This window comes from Labeo rohita, chromosome 16 (assembly GCF_022985175.1).
Source record: "Labeo rohita strain BAU-BD-2019 chromosome 16, IGBB_LRoh.1.0, whole genome shotgun sequence".
Classification (NCBI taxonomy): domain Eukaryota; kingdom Metazoa; phylum Chordata; class Actinopteri; order Cypriniformes; family Cyprinidae; genus Labeo; species Labeo rohita.
The window spans coordinates 9,919,075-9,944,340 of record NC_066884.1 but is presented as its reverse complement, the minus strand read 5'-3'; the positions used below and the strand labels follow the sequence as shown (position 1 = coordinate 9,944,340).

The following is a 25,266-nucleotide window of genomic DNA, read 5'->3' as shown; positions in this document are numbered from 1 at the left end:
GGCGCTTTACCATCAAAAACAAAACTAATCCACTGCATTCTCATTGCCTCTCATGTCGGGAAAAAACAAAGACTCTTAAGTTCACTTTTACATCCAAATACAAAACACCTGCATTGCTTACGAGACATTGTTGTCGCTTACAGCTGCTCAAGCGCAGAGAAAATGGCAGACAGTGCACAAATGGCTGAGGGCAGAAATATGCTAATATGGACAGTCTGTCAGCGGCTGCAGGCAGGGCCTGAAAAGTACGACATCATACTACTTAGTAAATCAAAACAGCTTGGTAGTGAAGACTGTTTAGGTTTCTTGGGGATTAAAAACTGAGTAAATGGATGTATCATTTTAATGTGGTTGTGTCGAACTGTTTTATACATTGATATTCAAGAAATGTTTCTTGAGCACCAATTTAGCATATTATACTGATTTCTGTAGGACCATGTGACATCGTAGACCAGAGTAAACTGGCTGCTGGTAAACCAGCTTAATTTCTTCTAAGTACTAGCCAGTCAGTTTCGCCATTTCCAGACAGTTCAAGCCATTTTTGTGTGCTAGATACACACTAAACAATCACTAAACAGACTGTTAACTGATATCTGAGGCTACCAAAGCAGACGCCACTCTAGAAGGAGACAAGAAGGTGAAACAGAAATGTAATATCCAGTTCCCACTGGTTTCGCGCAACTCTCTATCCATCTCTGAACATGACCGCTGTTCTTTGTCCAAGCCCCAGCCCCATAAACCAAGAGCGGTGCTACTTAATCTAATCACTATGATCTATTAGGAGAGGTGGCAGTGATACTCCACATGGAGTCGGGCCATGGCAAATGTGTAGTGGGACCTGCGGCAAGTGCAAGAACTTTCCAGAATGGAAACGAACTGAGCTGATATCCAGCATCCATCAGTGGCGCATTTTGCACAGAGCAGCTGCGGCAGAATGGGAGGGGCTAATAAAGATTTAAACTAAATTAGCCCAGTGGCACAAGGCCCCATTTTTATATCAAAGTGCTCACTCAGGAGCTTCACAAAAACACTTTTAATTATTCATCTACCTAAAAAATTGGCGTAACCCATCAAGGCGAATAAAAGTACTTTGAAAATTACTCTTTGCACTTGCAGGAAAATAACTGCTGTCTTTTTTGCTTTGCAGAAAGCTTATTCCTGCTATCAGCGGTTGTAATTGACACAGTTAGCATGTTGTTATGGCATTTAAGACTGCGTGTCTGAATTCAAAGGCTTTTTTTGCGACACGAAGATCCATGTATCCTTAGATCAGCGCTGCTCATGTGATTGGCTGTGAAAGGCAAGAGTGAAGTGGGCGGAAAAAAATGTGTCATTAAACATCAACGTCAACTTTAAATGTTGCTGTCAATGTAGAGAGAGAGACTCGTGCTGTCGAGCACTTAGCGTCCATGACTGCGCAAGCATCTCTGTGTGTCCAAATCAAAAAAAGCAACTGGGGAAGAGCAGGTTCACGCTTCATTATTGTACAGGAGAACAAGCACTACATGATTGTGTGGGCGATGATGTGTGTACTTCATACAAAAAATAAAAAATAAATAAAAAAACAGAGACGCTCACATAAACGTACACACAACACAGGTGACTCACCGATGTACAGCCTCCTGCTGAAGCGCTGCATAAGGAGCAGCACAAAAACATGGAGAGGAATCAGGTTGATGATGAAGACATATCCTCCCCACGCAGACACCTGCATCACAAAACACGTTACACACAAAAAACACAGCAAAATACTGCAATATTTTGCCTCACTGTACTGTATCAGGATTCTCATGTAAGGAATCGATATTCTGAACTGGAATTCAATGATGAACTGCCTTTAACCGAGAATTGAGTGTTTAATGTTGTCTTTTTGCATTGTTGACACGCTATTTTCCTATTTAATACTGTAAAGCTGCTTTGACAATCTGTACTGTTAAAAGCGCTATATAAAACAAGGTGACACGACTTGATTCTAAGGTAAGTAGCTAATAGGACTGAGTTTTGACAAATTTCAAGATTTGATTCGATTCAATTTGATATTGATTATTTTGGATATATATCAGGTACAGCACATGAAAAGGAAACCTAAAAAAAGACTAAGTAATGGTGTAAAATATAAATGAGAGTCAGTGGGTATTACATTACTATAATACTGAAAGGTAAAATTAACTGATTTGTATACAAACACTTGAATTACAGTCAATGAAGTTTTTATAATAATAAATGTGCAATTACATAATTATCTTTCTACTCCGATTTGTTTTTGAAATATACACATTTAAATTGGTGGCTGTCATATTCATATGAATTAAATACTGAAGAACAGTAAAAATTATTAGGGATGCACGATTTTGGATTTTTCTTATATCAGATATGCTGATATTTTTCAGCTCATTTTGGCTGATAGTCAATAGCCGATACCAATTTATTTCCTATTGTTTGGAGACAACACCAAGTCTCTCCTGTATCGAAATTATAAGCAAATTACTTTTAATTTTGGTTCGTTTTTAATAAGAATGTATTTGTTGGAATTAAATAAACAATAATTAAATAAATGAACGTTTATAATTAAAATACATTGAAGCTTTGAAAATAACTATAAACTATACACTGATGTTCAAAGGATGTTCAAACATTTTGCAATATTACTGTTTTTTTCTGTATTTTCACAATTAATTAATGAGCATAAGAGAATTCTTCAAAAAAAAAACAAAAACAAAAAAAAACAACAACGTACAATACTTACTGGTCCCAAACTTTTGAGCAGTAGTGTATATCAATCGCTTTTTTCCAGAAAAATGCAGTGGCAACCGTAACATTTTATTTTAAGATTAACATTTGTAAATGGTCCAAAGCAAAAGAGTTGTAAAAATTCTAAAAAAATTTCAGAGCTCATAATTTGTTTAAAAATGCAACATATTACACATCAATTGATAAATCAGTAAATATATAATTATTTAATTTACAAGTGTCATGTTTGTGACTTTTTTTTTTTATTCATGTAAGCTATTGCTTCTGACCTTAAATCAAATCATACTCATGTTTTTAATCTGCTGTTTCCGATATCGGTCTGATAATATCGTGGATTCCTAAAACTGATAATGAATGTTACATGGTGCATGTATTTAGCAAAACGCTCCTCTCTACAGTTCATTCTTCTAGCTGACTAACAAGTTAATGGTCACCGAACAAGTTTTTTTCTGAGGTAAATGTGATGTTATGTGACATTTGCAAGCTGTTATATTGATGTTTTGCATAGTTGAAACACTGAGCAATTACATGAGATAAAATACGGATTTCAGTAAGAAATTCTGTAATTTCAGAACATTAATTTATGTTTATTTGTACATGCTGAAACTGGTGCCTCTTGAACTGAGACGCTATAACGATCTGTCACTCAACATTAAATGGCATCAAAACAGTAATCGTTTGAATATTGTAAAGAAATGCACAGAATTTTAAATCTGAGACTGTTTCATATCAAAAGCTACAAAACACAAAGCTTATTGCGATTTATTGGATGAGATGTGCGCTACAATATTCCATCCATTAAATAAAAACAGGCTAGACTAATCAATTCTTGGGATTTAAGAATCAATATTGTTTCGTAAATCTATATTTTTACCCAGCACTACAAATTATCACAAGCTTAGAAAACAGCACTGACTAAATTTTGCGCTAAGCAATTAAATATCTGTCATTTGCCGCAGGCTAATAAATTGTTAGCTTTCACTCACCTCTGATTGAATTAATATATTTAAATAAATATTCTGACTTCATGTTGTGTCCTATAACTGCTGTCATTCGCCTACACACTTTGACAACGTTTGTCAGGAAAGAATGTGTCAAGCTCATTTATGGCATGGAAAGAGCTTTTCTAAATGTAAATAAGGCAGAAATACAGCAAACTGTACTGTAGACAGTTGTGGTTTCCCTCTCATCTTGACAGTGCACTAATCCCATTTATATCAATGGATTTGCATAGTTATCTGATGCTTCATAAAAACTGCAGTGTGTACATGACTGTTGCATGGCTGAAAGCTCTCCCTCTCTCCTTTTAGCAAAAACATACGCAATATATCACTGTTTTGAATAACCACACGCTAAAGGTGTGTCTTGACCAAGTTATATGATATCGCCCAGGTCTCTGCTGGCTCTCACCCTTATGATACACCACATTTACCAGAAAACTCCATTAGCGCACTCAGCCTTTGGAACCTCTGCACTTTTCTAGGTCACTTAGGATGTCCTGTTCAAGAGTGTATCTCTCAACTCATGCCCCCCGGTTGTGCCTCTGGGCCATATCGGACTGTACTGGACCCCAATGTCTCGATGAAGCAGATGGCTCAGATTGCACTGGTGTCATTTGTGTTTATAAACACATTTGGAAAGTCAGAGACTATTGGGGGCTGGGCAGGGCTGTAGGCTTTCATTATTAATGAGCGCTGCCTTCCTCCAGGGGAAGAATCTCAAGTTTCAGAAATGGCTGATATTCATAAGCGACTGGCGCGTGGCACCCACCAGGGTGGCATGATGGATGGTGCTGTTTGCTTTCTCATTTATTTTACATATCACATTAATGGGTTGAAAAAGCGTAAGAGAGACGTGCAACAAGCGCTGGAACACCCAACACTATGGGCAGAAATCATAAGAATTTAATGCTCACGATTCCACTTAATGATCACGGATCCTTAATTTTATATTACGCGACAATATTTCATAGCAATCACACTTTTACGTCTCATGAGCCTTACGTAAAACAAAGTTTATGAATCATCCGATAAGACCAAGTAATGACTTGCGGCTCATTGAGTGAATCAAATGTTATTTCCAAAGCGTGCAATTGATTCAGTAGGTAAATGAGCCGTTTTAGACTGATGGGTTTGTTTGTAACTCATTTTGACTGATTTAGCCATCAACTCACAACTCACTTAATACCAAATTGGACTACTTTGGTCACGTTATACACTGCAGGGCCAGAAATGAACTTTTCCATTAAGGGGCAGTATTTGCTCACTGGAATTGATTTTCAGGGGTATTTTTTGTATTAATGACGGCCATTTTTATAATCACTTCATTACTATAAAAACCATTTTACTGCGGTCTTTAATGTCAAATACTTTAATTACTATTTTTAAACTTGTCAAGAATCATTACTGTAGACTACTGTTCTTTATATTTTAATAATGATTATTAATATCAATATAGAAAACTATATAAAACACTTTATTTCATTTTAGGCATGTTATGCAAAAACTCCCACTATAATCATGCAAGCTACAAAATAAATCTTTTATCTAAATCGTATCTGCATCGTATCTTGTTCACGATAAGGAAATTCGCCAGCGTACACGCTCAACAAAAGCTTTCAGCACTGACTAATCTAAGACGCCTCTGATTGGCTAAATCAGTCCTAAGCTCAACAGAAACGCATTTGATTGGTTACAAGGCTCAACGCTGCACAAAACAGTGTGTAAAAAGAAATCTGGTGCAGTGTGAGCGAAATCAGCTAATTTAAATGCAATTCCACTTTTCATTCATTTTCACATTTCATTTTAATTGCGACAGCTGTAATATGCTGTTTAATTGTGCAGGGGCATTTTTTGCCCCTTTGTCTTGAATTTATGGGGCATTTTTGTTCATTTTGTTCAAGGGCCACAAGCCCTTGTTAATTTCCGACCCTGTACAGTACCGTTCAAAAGTTTGAGGTGAGCACATCTTCTTATACAAATACTTTTAACATATTTAGAAAGTAAAAAAAAAAAGCAAAACAAAAGCCATAATTTCAAATAAATGCTATTCATTTTAACTTTCTACTCAAAGAATCCTGAAAAAAGATTTCACTCAAATATTAAGCAGCACTTATTTCAATATTAATAATAAAAAATGTGTCTGAGCACCAAATAAGCACATTAAAGACTACTGAAAATGTAGCTTTGTTGTTAAATTTTTTTATTTACTCTTTTGATGCCAGCTATTTGATTAATATTGCACAATATTACTGTTTTTAATGTAGCAATAAATGCAGCCATAATGAGCAAAAGAGACTTCTATTTAACAAAAAAAATAAACCCCAAACCCAAACTTTTGAATGCTGGTGTAATTTCCTGTAAGCACTGGCTGGAAAAGCTGTCCAAGTAATTTACTATGGTATTACCAAGTACCATTAATAGAATAAATGCCATAAACCACCTAACACCAAAGAAAATCCAATTAAAAAAAAAAAAAAAAAAACAACTCACCATGTAAAAGTACGAGAGGCAGCAGCCGATGGTCCAGAAGACCGAGCCAGTTTTCACTGATTTCACCTGTGTGGAGAGGACACACTTAAGTTAATTCTGCTAATCCCAAACAAGGGGACCGATACAATCACCTCAAACAAAGCCAAGATGAGGAACACTCAGAGATAAGCAAGAGACCAATGAAATTCAATGTTTAAGTCAAGCTTGACAGCAAAGTCCTTGGCGTCTCAGCTGACAGCAAGCTCCAGAGAGAAGAGATGGGCTAAAAAGCACAGCGCCAAAAGAGACAAAGTATGCTGCCACGGCATCCGTTCCAGCTGTCTCGTCGTTCAGCTGAAAAGACGTGATGAATGTCTATCAAGGTTAATTCATCATTTCAACTGTGTGGGACAGCCTAAGACTTTCTGAAATGTTTTTTCAGATGCCTCAATAGGCATCATAAAAGAAGTCCGTATGACTTGTGCGCAATATTCCAAGACCTCTGAAGTCAAATGATAACTGTTATGAACGAGCAAGTTATTCACTGATAATTTTCTCTTCCAGTAAACTGTTAACTTGAGAACCACTGTAACTGTCACAGAATTGAAATTGAAACTGGAACATTCAGATTCATGACCAAATGATTCAGCCAAATTTACTGACCCAACTCAAATGATTCACTGAAAAGAACTGACTCAAACAAATCAGAGAACCAGATCATTCAGACTCGTAAACAAATGATTCAGATTGGTTTTGTAAACATTATCAAGTGATTCATTAAAAAGTGATAAGAAGTGATTCATTCACTAATAAGATTTTACTCAAAATAAACAGAACCATAATTCAGATTTATAAACCAATGATTTAAAATTGGGTTTGCAAACATTATCAAGTGATTCATTAATAAAGATCTGACTCAAAAGAACCAGAGAACTGGATCATTTAGATTCATTAACTAATGATTAAGACCATTTTTTTCTGAAAATCTAAATCAAGTGATTTACTAAAAAGATATGATTCAAAATAACCAGATAACCAGATGATTTAGATTCATAAACTAATGATTCAGACCGATTTTGTGAACTAAATTAAGCGATTTATTGATAAGATTTTCCTCAAAATACACAAGAGAACCACAATTCAGATTCACGAATAAATGATTCAGATGGGTTTTGTAAACATTATCAAGTGATTCATTAAAAAAGATTTGATTCAAAAGAACCAAAGAACTGGATTATTCAGATTTATTAATAATTCATACCAATTTTGTGACCTAAACTATGTGATTCATTGATAAGATTAAACCCCAAATAAACGGAGAACCATAATTCAGATTCATGAACAAATTCAGATGGTTTTGTGAACAATCAATTAATTTAATCAAAGATCGAAGTGAGCGAAGACAGATTTCATGATTAACAGTAACATGATAAATGGCTATAAAATGGCCTTGGAATATGGCACACAAGTTGTACAGTTGTATTATTAAATTTGATAGTTCTAACAAACAAAGATTAATAACTATACACAAACTGTGAAATTTGAATCTAACTCACCCATAAGTAGTAGGTAAACTGCAAGGCAAAAATGGCGATGCCCTCGTTGTCAAACGAGCCGGCCACGGAGCGTGAAATGTAGCCTGGTACAATGGCAATGAAACACGCCGCCAGCAGGCCGGCACCCTGGTTCCACAGCTCCCGCGTTAACAGGAAGGTAGAAATGGCGGTCAGGCCGCTGAAAACGGGGGCCAGAAACACGCAAACATCACGTATGTGCACCGTTACGTGAAGCAGATTCAGTATGTAGTGGATCAGGCCCGCCGTCACCATTAGACCAGGATACACCTGCAAAAGACAAGATATGCAAGTTGCTATTAGTTTAACCGAATGCAAAATTGATCAACCAGAAGTTTGCCTGCAGCAATTTGAGAAAAAGAGAGAGAGAAATAAAACTAATAAAATCAGGATCTGAGAGAAAGTGTGTAAACATTCCTAAATATTTGATTGGCCCCAAGAAATAGAGATAATGAGAAGTTTGGCTCAAGCACACCCTTAGGAGTCTGATAATCAATAGTCGTAAAGAAAAAGTTTACCCAAAAATGTCTCAATCACCCTCAGGCTAAGGAGTGGATGCGTTTCTTTCTTTATCAGAACAGATTTGGAGAAATTTAGCATTACAGCACCAACGGTTCCTCTGCAGTGAATGGGTGCCGTCAGAATGAGTGTCCAAACAGCTAATGAAAACATCACAATTATTCACAAATAATCCATATGCCTCCTACACCCATTCACTGCAGAGGATCCACTGGTGAGATGGTCCATTGGTAAGTGTTTTAAAGGGGTCATCGGATGCCCATTTTCCACAAGATGATATCATTCTGTAGGGTCTTAATGAAAAGTCTATAACATGCTTTTGTTAAAATTTCTCAAATGGTAGTGTAAATAACACCTTTTTTTACCTTGCCAAAATCCGTTCTGCAAAAATCATCCTGTTCTGGTCAAGGTTGCTTTAAATGTTAATGAGCTCTGCACGCCCCGCCCCCCTGTTCTCTTTGTGGAGTGACGAGCCTGTTTACTTTAGCCGCATTTAGGCACTAAACTTGCTAACTAGCATGTTATTAGGAAAAGTGATCGCAAAGATTCATTTAAAAAACCCTTACACGCACTTCTGCCGTAAATGATGCTGGATCACGAATGATTCGCGCGAACATAGACGGATATATGTAGATCGGGAGGCGCATTCCATTCACAAACAAACGTAATTCATGGTATCTTCAGCGGTTCAGATGTCGGGAGTAAATGACGACCACTATGTTCATTATTACATCCAGCAACACAACACCTCAATCGCTCAATCCGAAATATTCGTCTAACTTACATCCCTCCTCCAGCAGCGAAACAGTGAAGGTTGGACCGTTACAGCTGATCTGAGGTAAGACGTTCATGTCAATCAACTACTGTGGGAGCGGCCTCTGTCGGTGTGACGCCAACAACATGTAAAAGTGAAGTTTGCATCTGATGACCCCTTTAATGCTGAACTTATTTGTAGACAGGTAAGAAAATTCAGCAAATTTTCATTTTTAGGTGTACTAGGTATAGCTAATTCTCAAAATTATTGTTTTCATGGCTTGGTTTCTTTTGTGAAACGTAAAAGATGATTGTTTTTTTCCTCTCAATGTCTTGGACCCCATTAACTTTCACTGTATTGTTAAAAACAGCTCTTCAAAATATCTCCTTTTGTGTTCCACAGGAAGTCATACAAGTTTGGAACGGCATGAGGGTGAGTAAATGCTGACAGTTTTCATTTTCGAAGCCGAATTTAGCTTCCAAACAGCAGCAAGAAAGGAAATACCCCATTCTTTACCTCCCCATTTCTACCCTCTTTTTCATCTCTCATGTGATGAGCGGCGTCTGCAGGCTGTGCTGAGAACAGACCAGCCTGCTCTGAAGGCCGTATAACGACTGCTTGAACTATACACAACAACAGATGCTGTTCCCTGCCTCCTGCATCGCCCCTACAGCTCCAACACCAGAGCTGTCAAATGCCAAACGCTAGCCAAACTTTCTCCAGCCAGGGAAGGAGCTCATTAGGTTCAGCAGCATTGCACTTCTCAGTGACATTGAGTGTTAAAGGGGGTGGCCTTATTTAGGGACGAAAGATGCTGTTTTCAAGCAGAAATCATCTGGAGACTGTCTGTCCATGGGCGCTTGGCACATAAAAAGCTTTTGGCATGAATTTAACGGTATTTTTTTTATACAGAAGTCATAGGTTAACAAGAATCGTTGCCGAAATGCCGACAAAACAGATCTAGCAATTTACAGAGCTGTAACATCACTGGAAAAGTTTTGTATTGATGCTATATGTGAACAACACTGCAGGATTAACGGTTCAAGGAACAAGGTCAGATGTGAGAACTCTGCCGTCAAAGAAATCGAGCCAAGCATAAAGTCTGTAGGATGCTGAAATTATTTCACGCTATTTGTGATGAGTCACTAGAGGCTGTATAAAACGCAAACATTTGGCATGGCAATGCAGCAACAATAATGTGAACATCATGCATTCAAACACAAACAATTTTGTATAAGTATTTTTGGATCAAGAAGTAAAAGGAACTGTCAAGAAACGGCATAATCAATTTTAAATGATAGACTTTGTGTAGACTTTGTTTATTCAATGCATAACAGTTCTGTCATTCACATGAATCAATCTTAATTTTAAATGAAACATTTGTGATAGTCAAGAATTGATTAAAATACTTGAAGTGCCAATCTGATATGCATATTTTGCAATGCGTTCAAACATGGTTTATAAAAGAAAAGAGAAAAAATAAATAAATAAATAAAATAACTTCAAGCAGCGATTATCAGGGTTCGCTTTAAGGCATTTAGGCATATGAAAAAAAACATTTAGCAAGCCTGATACCACCAAATCAATGATTACAAAAACTTATAACGTATATGACTGCTATAGTCCCAGCTGTTGTCCGATCCCCTTAAAGGAGAACTCCACTTCCAGAACAACAAATTTACAAATAATTTACTCACCCTCTTGACATCCACAATGTTCATGTCTTTCTTTCTTCAGTTGTAAAGAAATTATGTTTTTCAAAGAAAACATTTCAGCATTTTTCCCCCATATAATGGACTGCTATGGTGCACTTGTGGCACTTTGGACCAAGATCATGCATACCATTTTTCATGTTGATAGGACAAATGGTTGCACAGTTATAGCCATTTTTATGTTTTTTTTTCTCCTCTTATGGTGCACCAAGTGGCCAAGCACCCCAGTTTTTTTCCTGTGAACTCAGATTGAGCGCTTATATAGGTGTTCTGAGTTTGGTGAAGATCTCATTGCATTCAGAAGTGTTAGGCATGTTACTAAAAGTGGCCCTGCCCCTTTCAAACGTTTTGGCGTTCCTTTGCGACGGTGAGTCGTAGGTTTTTTTTAAGAGTCAAACGTTTTTTTGATAATCATTGATATTCACTCTCCAGACAATCTTTCTGCACTGGTTTGGTTCCAATCGGGTGAAAAACCTAGAACTGGTTCGCAAAAGTAGGTTTTTCAAAAAAAAAAAAAAAAAAAAGCGAAATACCAAAAAATTTCGGACTCCAACGAGATGACTGAGCCTGCAACTGACATTTTAGGATTTTAGGAGTTATGAGCGATTTTGTACTTTTAATCACTGTAGCGGCCCCGCCATGTTGATTAGGGCCAGACTTGGTCACGTTGTAGGCGGTGTGAGTACTACCATCCCTCCCTCTACAATTTACGGTTTAGTCACTGATCTGTGACCATTCTAACAATTACAATACCCTGCGCTTGAACCCCTAAAAATGGGAAGGGAAAAAAAAAGAAAAGAAAGTGTAAAAGAAATTAAAAAGAAAATAAAAATGAAAATATGGTAACACTACAACAAGGTTCTATTTATTAATAATTTACATTTTCTAATATACTTTTAAAATATAATGTACTGTAAACAAACAGTTTTTATGATCTTTTTATTTTAAACAATAAAAAAAACATTAAACTACTAAACTAAAGTAGTTAACTAATGTTAACTAATAAACCTAGATCTTAATGTTAATTTCAGCATTTACTAATGCATTATTAAAATCACAAGTTGTTTGTTAACATTAGTTAATGCGCTGTGAACCAAAATGAACAAACAATAATTGACTATTTTTAAAACTTACATTAACTAAGATGAATAAAAAGTATATTATAATATGGATAGTTCCGGGCCTTGATTCTGCGGTTGAGCCACCTTTGAAGCTGTTATAAACTCTACAAACATACACACCTTTGTTTACTTCGGTGTGTTGCCTTTGTTGCCGCCACAACCGTTTCTGAGGAACACCATTTTTATTTATATCATTACATTTTATTTACTCCGTTTGATTTTGTGAAACCTTACTACGTATATAGAATAACCGCTTTATAAAAGCAATAAGCCCTGTGAAGCCATGGTTTAGAGTAAATTTATAACAGCCAAGGGAGTTAGCTGTTATAAATTTATAACAACGCACCTTACCTATTATAAATTCACTGTAAACCACGGCTTCTTGAAGCTTATTGCTTTAACAAATGTATTGTTCATTGTTCAATCAAGTTAGTTAATACATTAACATTAACAAATGACACCTTACTTGTGTTACCAAAAATAAAAACTAATAATTACTGTTAAAAAAAATATATATATATGGCTCATAACTGTCACTTACTGTAAATTGTTACCAGAGGAGGAAAAAGGAAGAAAAAAAAAAAAAAACAAAAAAAACACTTACCGTCCCTCCCACTATTCTGCCCAGTGGGTACCAGGCCCTCTCATCAAACCAGTTGAGAAACTCGTAAAAGCCATTAGTTGTGAGATGATGAGTTGATCTGTAGTTGAACCTGTAGACAAAGAACAGAAGAGGACATAGCGTCACTTTTAACATTCATTTTATCAACATTGACCTGTCACAACGTGTTTGACGGCAAGAAGAGGCGCTTGCGTTAAAATACTTCCTAAATGACAGATCTTTCTGTATACTCAACTGTCAATCACCACCAGTGCCAAAGCACAAAGACAGCAACACCAGCATCCACTGGGAAACACTGAAATGGTTAACAACTGAAATATAGATTTAATGAGATGGAAAAAGACGTTTCAGTTATTTAGTCTTAAAGGACACGCATTTCCAAGGACAAGAATTGTTGACTCACTGTGTTCAGTGCACACAGACAGAAAGACACCTGTTCAATCAGTCATGCATACTTAAACAAGCATTTCTGCTGATTTGTCCTTTAGGCCAGTTTTCTGCCGCAAGATGAATAATAAAATAAATACTCGATGAGTTGCATATTGGATGCTTACCCATAAAGAACAAATTTCTTGCCATCTTTTTGCTATTATTTCTTTATCAAAAACACTATTCACTGGGTGTTTTAGTTAGGTTTCACCTCAAAACTCCAGTGCTCAAATGAACACATTTCCTAGTCTTTATCAACTTGGAAGCATTCATCTGATACACACCTGATTAACAAAAACCTCAAACAAAAGCACTACGAACATGGCTGCAATTAAAACGTGTAATCCCTTCTAATGCCTTTATCAGCCCAAGTTCAGCAAACTGTGTCCTGCTATCTCAACAAACTCCAGAGCAGTCATTCTGAACCTTTTCTTTACTAACGCCAGACTAGCTTTTTAAAACTTCCCTTAAGCACAGAGTAAAAAAAAAAAATAAATAAAAAAAAAAAAATAATAATAATAATAATAATAATAATAATAAAAAAATCTGAGCACAGTCCTGTGTAATTGCTTCATATTTAAACTAAACATTCTATTTTTAGCATAGAAAAGCCCATGACTAAGCAAAACCTAGTTCACTATTATGCATGAGTTTAATAATATATGCAGGAAGAGCTCTGCTAAAAGGAAAACAATAATTCACAGAATAACCAGGCGATATTTTAACAACTACGAGTAATAATTAGGGCTGTCAGTCAATTAAAATTTATACATGATAAATTACATGTTTCCACTGATCTAATTAAACACAAAATTTTGAATGTGAAAATACCCACAAAAAGATTATTTAAAGCCATTTGTCTGTTAAATGAGTAAGTATCAAGTAGACATTACCTTTAGAAAGAAATATTTTATTTGATTGAACATAGTATTTACTACACAAACATTTACCGGCCTAACATAAACTATGGAATATAAAAGATTATTCAAACAGCTTTGTTACCAACAGTCTTCAAAATACCTTCTTTCATGTTCCACAAAAGAAAGGTTTGAAACAACATGAGGGTGAGTAAATGACAGAATTACATTTTTTTGGTGAGCTATCCCTTTAACGTTTTTATTTCTTACATTTTTTTAAATGAAATGATTCTCTAAATAAACTAAATCTGCCAGCAGGTGGTGGTAAATGTCTTTATGACTCATTCATTTATTCATTTGATTCGTTCAAAGGGCTAATTCATTCAAGAATGCAGTAAATGACTCTTTATGAATGGGCTTTTGAATCATTGGTTCACACGATTCGTTCAAAATGCGGATTCATTCAGAAATTAAACACCCGCTGTGTTACTCAGAAGCGCAACAATTCTGCTATGGCTTCAAAGGTAATATGTTCTCTCCAAAATTGAGCAAAAACACATAATATTGTTTTTAAATATAACACAATATCAACTTTTTTATTGAACTGTTGATAGATAGATCGGGAAAATCAGCACTCGTGTCATATTACTCTTGCTGCCCATGTGATAACGTGTGATATGTGATATATATAAATATGAGACAAAACACATACAGGGGCATTTTTTGCATCAATATCTTGAATTTTAGGGCATAACTACATTTGTGGAGTGGATGTCCTGCATCATATTTGTCAATAGTCAACTACATAATATATAAATTAATAGCAAATTAATTTCGTCAATGCGTTAAACTCACAGCCCAAGTAATAATACATTAAAAAAAGAGGTGGATGAGTAAAAAAAAAATTTATCTACTGCATAATAAAATTAACAGCTATAACCATTCAATGAGAGAGCAGAAACATTCAATGGAACTGAATCAGGGATACTTCATTCGAAGGCTAGTCAATCGCTCAGCCGAAACAGTGAAAATAATGAAAAAATGGTTCTGAGAAAACCAGCATGATATACAGATGTGATATAGGAGCTCGTGACAGCACAACCTATTAGAGCGAACAACGGCTAACCCTCAGAGCCTCAATTTCATTCACGTAAAATATAGCATCAGCCCTGGCCAGGCTCCATCAAATACTCCTATCTTATTGAAAGTTTACAGCTCCAGTGGATTCCTGATTGCTCCTATTGTTAATGCAAGTAGATTGTGTCCAGTGAAATAGAAAAGCATTACTTCTGGATTTATTTAATCAGATTCTGCATGCATGGCAAGTGTCAGCACATGGCCTGCCATCGGATTAATGTCCTCACTATTTTGTAATACAGCCGTCTCACTGGCAAGAAACGCTCTGCGTTCGCAGGACAATCTGGCAACCCGACGCTTGAGTGGGAGGAACGGCAGAACTGTGAATCATGCGTATTTAAAGCCCCCTTTAAAGCACACAAACCGTCCATCAGTGACCCTGGCTGCTAACTGACACCACAAGCTGCTAGCTTCCATTCCCGCGTCGCTGACCTTTCTTTCCTCTCTAGAGAGGCTAAAGATTCAGGAACCTTTACTGGCACGGTCAAACTCTCCATCACGATCTGATATCTGAACCGGGTCCTTGGCATTCACCGAGCACTGCAATGTCCTCTCTGCAAGGAAACATGAACACACCAGCAAAAGCATATACGCTTGTTGTCAGGTTTTATTGCAGATTTGAGATATATTATTGAAATGCAGTCTTCTAGAGTTTCTTGTTTCTCTCCAAGCAGGCAGAAAACGTACTAGAATGCCTATTATCTACACAAATAGCTGCCCAGGGATGCTGTTATGAAGATAACCATTGAGTAAACTGACTTGCATTAGAGAGACTTTGGTTATACGCCACTAAAAGTCGAATCTTTACGCCGCTGATGGCTGTTTTTTCACCTATGGGCATTTTGGTCTTCTAGAAAATTTTATAGATTTTATAAAAGATAGTACTTCCTAGTTAAGACCCAGTATGTTCAATAAATGTGTCTAAAAGTTAAATTCATTGCAGAAGATGAAAATCATTAAGTATTTATGTTTAAAGGCACTCTGTGAAAAACGACTGCCAAAAAATCTATATGTATAAAAAAATAAATAAAAATAAAATGTATTAATCGATTAATCGTCAGAATAATCGACCAATTACTAGATTACCAAAATAATCGTTAGTGAACGCTCTAGTGTGGAGCGTCTTAAATTTAGTCTCTGCATATTGTTGTGAGTTTGGGTTTATTATAACGTTCATTTGGGAACATAACGTGCCATTTCATCATATTTGTAAGGTATTTGTAAGGTCATATTATATTACAGATAGATAGATAGATAGATAGATCTGATTACTCAATTAAACGATACACAAAATATTCTTTTTAAGTGTTATTTACCTTGTCACTACCATTTAAAAGTTCCGGGTAAGATTTTTGGTAAGATTTTTGTTTTTAATATAGAATTCTTATACTCACCAAGGTTGAGTATTACAATTTAAAATTAAGTTTTTTTTTTTTTTTTTTTTTTTTTTTAAAATGTAGTTTATTCAAGTGATGTCAAAGCTAAATTTTCAGCAGCCATTACTGCTGAAATAATATTCTGATTTGGTACTAAAGAACCATTTTATTATTATTACCAGAGCAATTTTCTGCTTATTATTTTTGTAGAAATTGTGGTACATTTTTCAGGATTCTTTGATGAACTGAAAGTTAAAAAAAAACGATTTATTTGGTTTTTATTTTGTAATATTGTACATATCTTTACTGTCACGTTTGATCAATTTAATGGATCCTTACTGAATAAAGGTAGTATTTTCTTTCAAAAACAAAACAAAAAAGTATTGAAAGGTAATGTACACAAGTCTCATATCATTTCAAGCATGCTCTTCAATGGCACTGTTGTCTTCTGGGCAAACAATTGCAGTAAAAACATGAAAATGACTGAGTGACTGGCATAATTGAATAATTTTCCATTTGAATTTATAAATGTGTTTTGATTATCATAATTGAATACATGCAGTAATGCAACTAGAATAAAACAAAAGCTACTGAAATGCAGGAAAACCACAAATAAAAGGCATGGAGAAAAGTACACAACCATTTCAATGTGACTTTTATACACAAAAAAAAAAAAAAAAAAAAAAAAAAGGCTAAAATCTGTTGGGTTTTAATAAAAATCAACCCCCGGGACATGAAACGTGAAGAAACACCCTAACGCTTCCGTGACCACATACTCTTCTCCAACAATCATCGCCAGGAAACACAATCACAGGGAAGTCACCCGGAAACGTCCCAGGGCGACACTGAGCCGTGTCATTTTAAGGTGGGGTAATCTCAGCAGACAATGTGCAAGACTATCAGATTTTGTGACCGTATTATCAGCTGGATACATAGACATGTCTTTATGAGCGCAGTGAACTGGATTTCTTTATTCTGCAGTTTAACCTCTGTGACACGTGTTCCGCTCGACGTTCCCGCAGACTCTGAACCCCGCACTTCATAAAACTCAATTTCACACTGCGTGGACATAGACGCAGAGCTTTGAAAAGGTCCCATTCAATGGCGTGGAGCAACCTAACATTTATTAACAGCCACTGCAGAGTGTACGGCAGAAATTGCTGCTTAAAGCGTGGCTGGAAATGCTAGACATAGAGGTTGTTTAAACCGTGAAGCTTCTTGTAGGCAGAGAGGATAAAACCTAGAGTTGAGAAGAAGTGCTATGGTGCTTGGAAAAAGTTGAACAACTTTAAGCAATTAAGGGTATCAGGACTAGTTCAGAGTTCATTAATGACTACAGTAAAGGTAGTGTCAGGTAATATCTTGTTGCTGGGCAAATGGAACACCTAGACTTGAGAAATGAACCAAGGAACCTAATAAATGTCTGTAGAGACTGAAAGAGCTCAACCTTGCAGCATAAAAGAGCGTTCACAATGATCCTGATACCGTGGGAGGTTGACAAGGCATTTTTATTTCACTGAAGTATCCAAAGGAGGCAACAAATTGAGTGAGTTTCACTGTCTCCAACGGTGAACTTCAAATCCCAAACTATTATTGAAAACGAATGACTTCCAGTCAGTTGCTGCAAATCGCTCTCCATGTAAGTGCCCATTAAGACATGGTATAAGGCATTACGGGACAAAAGGAAGAGGAAAAAACATCTGAAATCGGAAATGTCTCACCGCGATTAAGAGCTGCCTGGACCCAAGGATTGGTTTCTTGTAAGTCCGATTACATCTCTCCATCAGACCATGTGCATATCAGAGGGCAAAAGTCAGACATTTCAGAGATTTCAGGCAGGGTATCAGGGACACATTTCTTCGAGATTGAGGTTGTGGAAAAATGATTGTGATAATTTACCCTGAGTCGTCAGGCTGGGTAGCTTGTCATATTAAATTTGATGACTGACATTACGCCTGCATCACCTTCATCAATTTAATCAGGATGCAGGCATGGAGCGTACAAGGAGCATGGAGTCTGGAGCAGATAGGGGTCTGAGGCTGATGAAAACGGAAAGAGTTGCAAATATGGAAGATGACAAACTCGGAGGAAGGACTGTTAAGCAATTCTAATCATAACTCATCCTTAATTTATAACAAATAAACCAATACAATTGCAGACTAAAGCACAGCTCAGATGTTTAAAATAAAATAAAATAAAATAAAATAAAATTCACTAGACCTGGAAATTGCAAAGAAAGAATATTTAAAGCAATATATCAGAATATATTTTTTCTGCTGCATGTTTGTTACATATAGGAGTAAAACTGGTTGTTGATTGGATGGAGGCTGATCTGAATTCAAGAGTTGATTGTACAAAAGGGGCATAGTTTAAGCGGGCTAAATTATAATAATTGTCCAGCATATGAAATTAGAAGATTAAATCATGAATTTGGTTTAAAAAAAGTGTTTTATTAATGAAGGAATGAATGAATGAAGGAATGAATTAATTAGTTATATACAGGCATAAATTGCTTGCACAATAAGATCAATATACCGTGCATGCAGAAAATGTATACATTTTAATTTCATGTCAGTGTTATTTCCTTTTTTAGTAAAGATGGATTATGATAGTGACCTAGTGTTAAAAAAAAAAAAAAAAAAAACCTACAATATTATGAAATCATGAAACTTTTATCATGACAATTTAACAGCAATTTATTAAATAAAAAATATATATATCACTTTAAGGCCCAATGAAATGTTTTTTTTTCCCCTCAAATTCAGTTTTAGTTTTGTGTTCTCTAATTTTCTGGATTCCATTTTAATGGTTTTTATTAAATGTAATAATGAAAAGCATAATATAAATATAAATATAAATATAAATATATATATATATATATATATATATATATATATATATATATATATATATATATATATATATATATATATATATATATATATATAAATTTTTCTGCTAAATAAATTCTGGTAAACATTTTTTCTGCTAAATATTCTTTAAAAAAAATGTTTTAATAATTTTTTTTATTAGTAGTAGTACTAGCAGTAGTAGTAGTAGTATCATTACATTAAGTAATATATTTCAGTCACAGTTTCTTCAAGTTAAAGCGAACTTTTATTTTGAATGGTTGCTGAGAAGACCTTTAAGTTTCTGTTAGTATATGATATGACTATAGTTTTTCTCAAATGGAACTGTAAAATACAAGTTCATTGGGTCACATTTTGATTACTAATTTAATAACACAATGTGTACAAAACAAACATTAAATAATTCAAGTCACAAACACAGAATTAATTTAGCATCCATTCGTCCCAATTTGTGCAAAACGGTTTGTTTTCTACATTACATTGTTTACCATCTAGTTTTGTTATGCAAGCAACACGTTGATTCAGGTGAACCTGAAACTAACCTATTACACAGGGCTCCCTTATTAGTCAACGAGACCTTCAGACAACCCACAGACAAGTGGATTTTTAAAATACTGTTTTGCACATCCCTACTTCCTAGTTGACAAAAATAGAAGTAGCCTAAGAGGTAAACAGTCTGAGGATGTTCCTTGGGTTTTTATTCCTTCACTAACCTTTTTTTCCTATTCAAAAAAAACAATTACTGTGATCTAATGAGGCAGTCTTCCACCCTTCAAGGAATTAAAAAGAGGCTTTTTTTGCTTAATACGCTCTAAAGGTAGCCGAAGGGCCAACGTATCTGACCTCAATCAGTATAGCCCAAACAAACCCACACATCTCAAACTCATTAACGTCACATTCAGGTTCAATCGCACCACAAGCATATGTCACGGCCTGTACCAGCACTTACAAGAATACAATCTCTAGCTTAAAATGCAAAACAAAGACTATCGCATCAATATGGAAGATCTAACAAAAGCATACCATCAGCCCCCAGTGGAGAAAACACACTACTTTGGTACAGCCCATGTAAGAGAGTCACAAATACCAAACCTCAACAACACAGGTGCTCAGTGAATCCATGGTTCTTCTGTAAAAAAGTGAAGACAGTAAGTTCAAACCAGGTTGGAGGTTTGATGGAGGAGTGATGGTGCTTCAGCTAAGTTTGCTCTTTTTACCTGCTCCATTAAAAACGGGTCTGTCTAAGCAAGACTGCTTCAGGCAGAGCAACTCAGCAGAAAGAGGTCTGATGGCTGAATAATATATGGAAAAGAGTTATGGTTTATAAAATGAGATGCGCTGTCTCCGTGTGCATTAAATATGTCAGGGAGTAAAAGTGAGTGCTGGTGCTTTGCAGAATACTCAACCCCGTGAAAGACAAGGACGAGAATCCAAATGTCTTTAATTTTGGAAGAAACGGACTATAAATTCTCTCCCGTTCCAAAAAGAGGAATTTTCGGCACAGACATTTAATTCTAAATTCAATAAGGTGGTAACTGTGTTTATGCTAAAGCTGATCACAAAAAAAAAAAAAAAAAAAAAAAAAAAAAAAAAAATAATAATAATAATAATAATAATAAAAAGCACATAAAAATGGTCTATTATTTTGTCAAAATAATTGAAAAATGGAACACTAAAAACTAAAGTCAACTGCTGTAAATTCTACCAGTGAATTATAATGTACAGATTGGACTTTTATATTAACATTTGCTAAAACTTACACTGAATATTAGTGTTAAAGATTAAGTGATTAAAGATTAAGGATTAAGTGACTGTTAGACAATGATAAGTAATATAAATGCAAAAATAGAAGAAAAGACCATGCACAATTAAACATCCAGTATAGACAAATACCGATGAATGAACATAGCTATTTGTGTTCAATAACCGCCACGTAGAGGTGTGTGATATATATTGTCTATGACAATATCGTAAATGTTGTTTAAACACTATATGATTTGACATTATCAAGTATGTCGCAAACACTAAACAAAAACACACAGAGAGTTTCAATTTCACACTTTCACTAACTGCGTTTCCATTACCCTTCAAATTGCGCAAACTGAAATTGTGAACTGAAAATAAGCCTAATGGAAACAATTTCACAAAAACTCCCACATATCACCACTCGCATGAGGTGTTTTTTTTTATTATTATTATTATTATTATTATTATTATTATTATTATTATTATTATTATTATTATTTCGCAACAGTTTTTTAATTAACATTTATAAAACATTGCAAAAGTTTTTGCTCTGTAATGGAAAAGCACCTACTGTATGATTCAGTCTATTAAAATACATTCAGAATTCCCCTAAAGCTAAGGGTGTATGACTTATAAATATAGAAGATATGTTAATCATCTGATATAGTTCATATCATACAAAGAGTGACACTTTTCTCTAAATATCAGCACGATTGCATGTGTTCGATGTGACGATTTGATGAACAGCTCAATAAACAACTTAATATTAATTGACTTACATTATAGACAACAGTTCTTGTTTTTGCTGTATTTCGACAACAAAGTCACAGCAGAACCGTTTTGCATCTCAGAGCAACAAATGACAGTGTTTTGTTACAGATTTACTCAGCCGTTTGAACAAATCAGTTGAACGAATGATTCAATGACTCAATGACACCTACTGGTGATTTTTAGTTTATATTCAAAGTACATTTTCCTCCCCCCCCCAAATCATTTCAAATATCAGTATTCCACTTTTCAAACATTAATTATGCCTTTGTAACTGCAAGGTTAAATACATTCACGTCCTGTATTAAATTTGATGTGTAAATGCACCTAAATGCCACTTCAGATGCAGATTCTGTGCCACAACTGCATTGCAAACAAATTTTGTTGATACTGATTTAATTTGATTGGTAACAGCCGTATAACGTTTTATTATTTGAATTTATTGATTCTATTTAAAAATTTGACATAAAAGATGATGCATACATTTATTTAGGTTAAAAAAAAAACTGGCCTTATAATGGTAAAAATGCCCATAAAAGGCAAGAATCAATTTAAACTTACTGGGAAAGTTAATTTCTGCTACTCCTGCAACCTAACCACCGCACAGAATATGAAGAATATCAAAAGCTTCAGGAGTCAGCTGTTTATGGCAGTCCTAAACCTGTCAAAGTACCAGCACAATAACACACTCTGCAAATATATAGTCTAATTATTGTTATCAACAAAATTCCAGAAAAATATACATATAATTTTTTGTCATTATCACACACCCCTACCGCCATGGCATGAATATATTGCATATACCTAGTTTCCAATAAAGAGAAAGTGGTTGTGGGCCAAAAAACTTGCCTCTGCACCTTTAACTGCTGGTTTCAAACCAAGAGACCAAAACGACTCATTTTGGCTTGATTTGGTGGAATAAGAGTAGATCGCTCCCATTTCAATCAATGAAGCGGTTTACACTTGCAGTTGGGGGATACTGCATTTCTATTTCGGTCACGCTGCACAGCTAACTCCAGCCACTTGATTTCCCCATCCAGCTAAAACATAATTATTTACAAATGTCATTTGTGCAAATTGATTGTTATGCATTTTATTTGTTATGAATGCAAACAAATTCTGACCTTTGCAAAACACAATACATCACATTTGCTTGAGATGTAATCAATCTGATTTAATTATTTGGACTTGCTGGGGTTTTAAAATGTTAGTGAAAATGAGACCACATTGGAAATAATGAGTGATGTATTAAGCAGACAATAAGAATTCACCAGATTCACCATTCTCCAGATAGTGGACTTCAATGGGGATCAACAGGTTGAAGGTCTTGCAGTTTCAACTGGATTTCAATTTTTTTTTTTTTTTAGAAAATGACCAATCGCTTTGCTAGATTAGACCGCTATTCCTCAACAGGGATTGTGTAGAGCCCTTCGAAGCTGCATTGAAACTGCAATTTGGACCTTCAACCCATTGAAGTCCACTATGTGGAGAAAAATCCTGGATGTTTTCCTCAAAAACCTTCATTTCTTTTCGACTGAAGAATATCTTGGATGACATGGGGGTGAGTAAATTAATCAAGAAATTTTATTCTGGAAGCAAAGATGAACAAATACTGTAATAAATGTATTGCTCACAGTTATGTGACCTTATACAGTTTTACCAAATTATTCTTCAAGTAAAAGCACTTGAGATGGTCTCAAGCTCAGAATTCAACCAAAGAGAATGCAGACTTTGAAATTAAGCAATTCAAGTACATCCTTTTGCATCAATGGATCCACTACTGACCTGAACTCAATGAAAAAAAAAAACAAAAAGGATGAAAAAGATTTCATAAATGAATTGGCTGGATCATCAGATCAGTCAGCTATAAGTGATTGGACGACTGTTCTTTTTAAAGGAGAAATTGGGCTTCAGAAACTCATGAAACGCCTGACTAGATTTAAGAATCCCGATTCCCGCGTCAAGCGCGTCTGGTCAAAGCAATCAGTCAGAATGATTTAAGCATCGATCAAGCCTCGTACTGAAAAATCTTTAATCTTTTTAATCGCTGATGGGAGGAGGAAAACCAACAGCAAATGCCAAATTCACATCTCACTTCCTTTGTGTTCATTTCCTGGAGATTTAATCCAACATAAAAGAACTGATTAACCTTGAGGAGCGATACGGAAGGTTTTCCGGATGAGGACAAGGAGTTCGTCCCGCCTGACACAAGCACATCAAAGCAACGCTCTTGGAATAACTTTGAGGGCCCGTAATTGGCAAGGGGAAAAGCTTGTGCTGTGAATGCAAAGCAGCTCAGCTAAGTGAGCACATCCTAATTAAACCCATTCCGATTCGGCATACAAAGACGCCCGCGACGCATTGTATCACACACAGAGCAAATAACTTTACCCAAGTGGGACGAAAAAACATAGCGATTAATATATTTCGCATTTCACTGTGTGATGACAGATTAGAAAACCTCCATCTGCAATAATTAGGTAATCAGTGCTACTTTGAATCTTACATTTCATTAACCAGAAACTGAGACTGATACGTTTTTTCCTTCTCTGTATCTCGCTGTAAAATTGCTAACGATCCCACATCCATGCTTAATTTTAATGATTATCTGGCACAGATAAACAAGGACTTTCTCATGTCAAAGAACAAATGATTGACAGAGGCCTTGTTTACACCAGGTATTAAAGGAAATCTTTCATCATTTACTCATCTTCACATTGTTATAAACTTATATGACCTACTTTCTTCTGACATAATATCTTTGTGTAAAAAAAAAAACTCCAGTTATGAGAGTTGAACTCAAACCAGTGCAATTCAGGAATGAATCATTCAGAGTTTTTGAACCGATTCAACTGAATCTTTGCAAAGAACTTTGCTTCAACTAATGAACTTGCAAATGAAAACTAGAGTGCAAACAACTTAAATTTCAGTCACAAAGCTATCATACTCCTTCAGAAGACTTGAAATGCAGTTAAAGTTGCTATATTTTCCCCCTAAACTTGAAAACAACAACATTATTGGAAGGAAACCTTAATATATATAATTTGATTTCATAACCAACTGCCTTGCACCCCTCATCTGAGCATTATAAATCCATGAGTTTGTACAGCTGTGAACGGTCATAAGGTATCAATGGAATGGGTGGAACATTACACTGCAAGCAACCTTATAGACCACATGCGGTTTTCAATAAGCAGAAGAAGCTAAGGTGAGAGACTCCTACGGTATGAAGGAATATAAACGACCTGCCCCCGTAATCATGTTCTCATAGTCAATTGGACCGTGTTAACTGCTCCACTTTGACCTCAAGCAGAGATGACGCTGCATGAATGAAACTTGAGTGGGAGAAGGCTACAGACACAACTAGCCAAGCTACAGGAACAAACAAGACATTAAAACCTTACTTCCATTTCAGTGTGGGCGATATACAGGTTTTAAGAATAAAGCAGGACTCAACAACAAAGATTTTGTTTCTGCAGGCCAAGTAGTTCAAACTGATATCTGGCCTGCCAAAATGTTCACCAGCTTTAATAAAAACATTATTTTCTATATCAGATTTT

At 35.5% G+C, this 25,266-nt stretch overlaps 1 protein-coding gene across 1 annotated transcript in view; it reads right to left on the bottom strand.

The window, feature by feature from the left end:
• Nucleotides 1-25,266, bottom strand: part of stt3b (STT3 oligosaccharyltransferase complex catalytic subunit B) — a 58,352-nt gene that overhangs the window by 22,270 nt on the left and 10,816 nt on the right. The window contains exons 2-5 of the mRNA XM_051131627.1: nt 12,506-12,614; nt 7,778-8,065; nt 6,243-6,308; nt 1,609-1,708 (exon numbers count right to left, since the gene is read on the bottom strand). Of these exons, the coding sequence (XP_050987584.1) occupies nt 1,609-1,708; nt 6,243-6,308; nt 7,778-8,065; nt 12,506-12,614 (563 nt within the window). The remainder of the gene's footprint in view (nt 1-1,608; nt 1,709-6,242; nt 6,309-7,777; nt 8,066-12,505; nt 12,615-25,266) is intronic.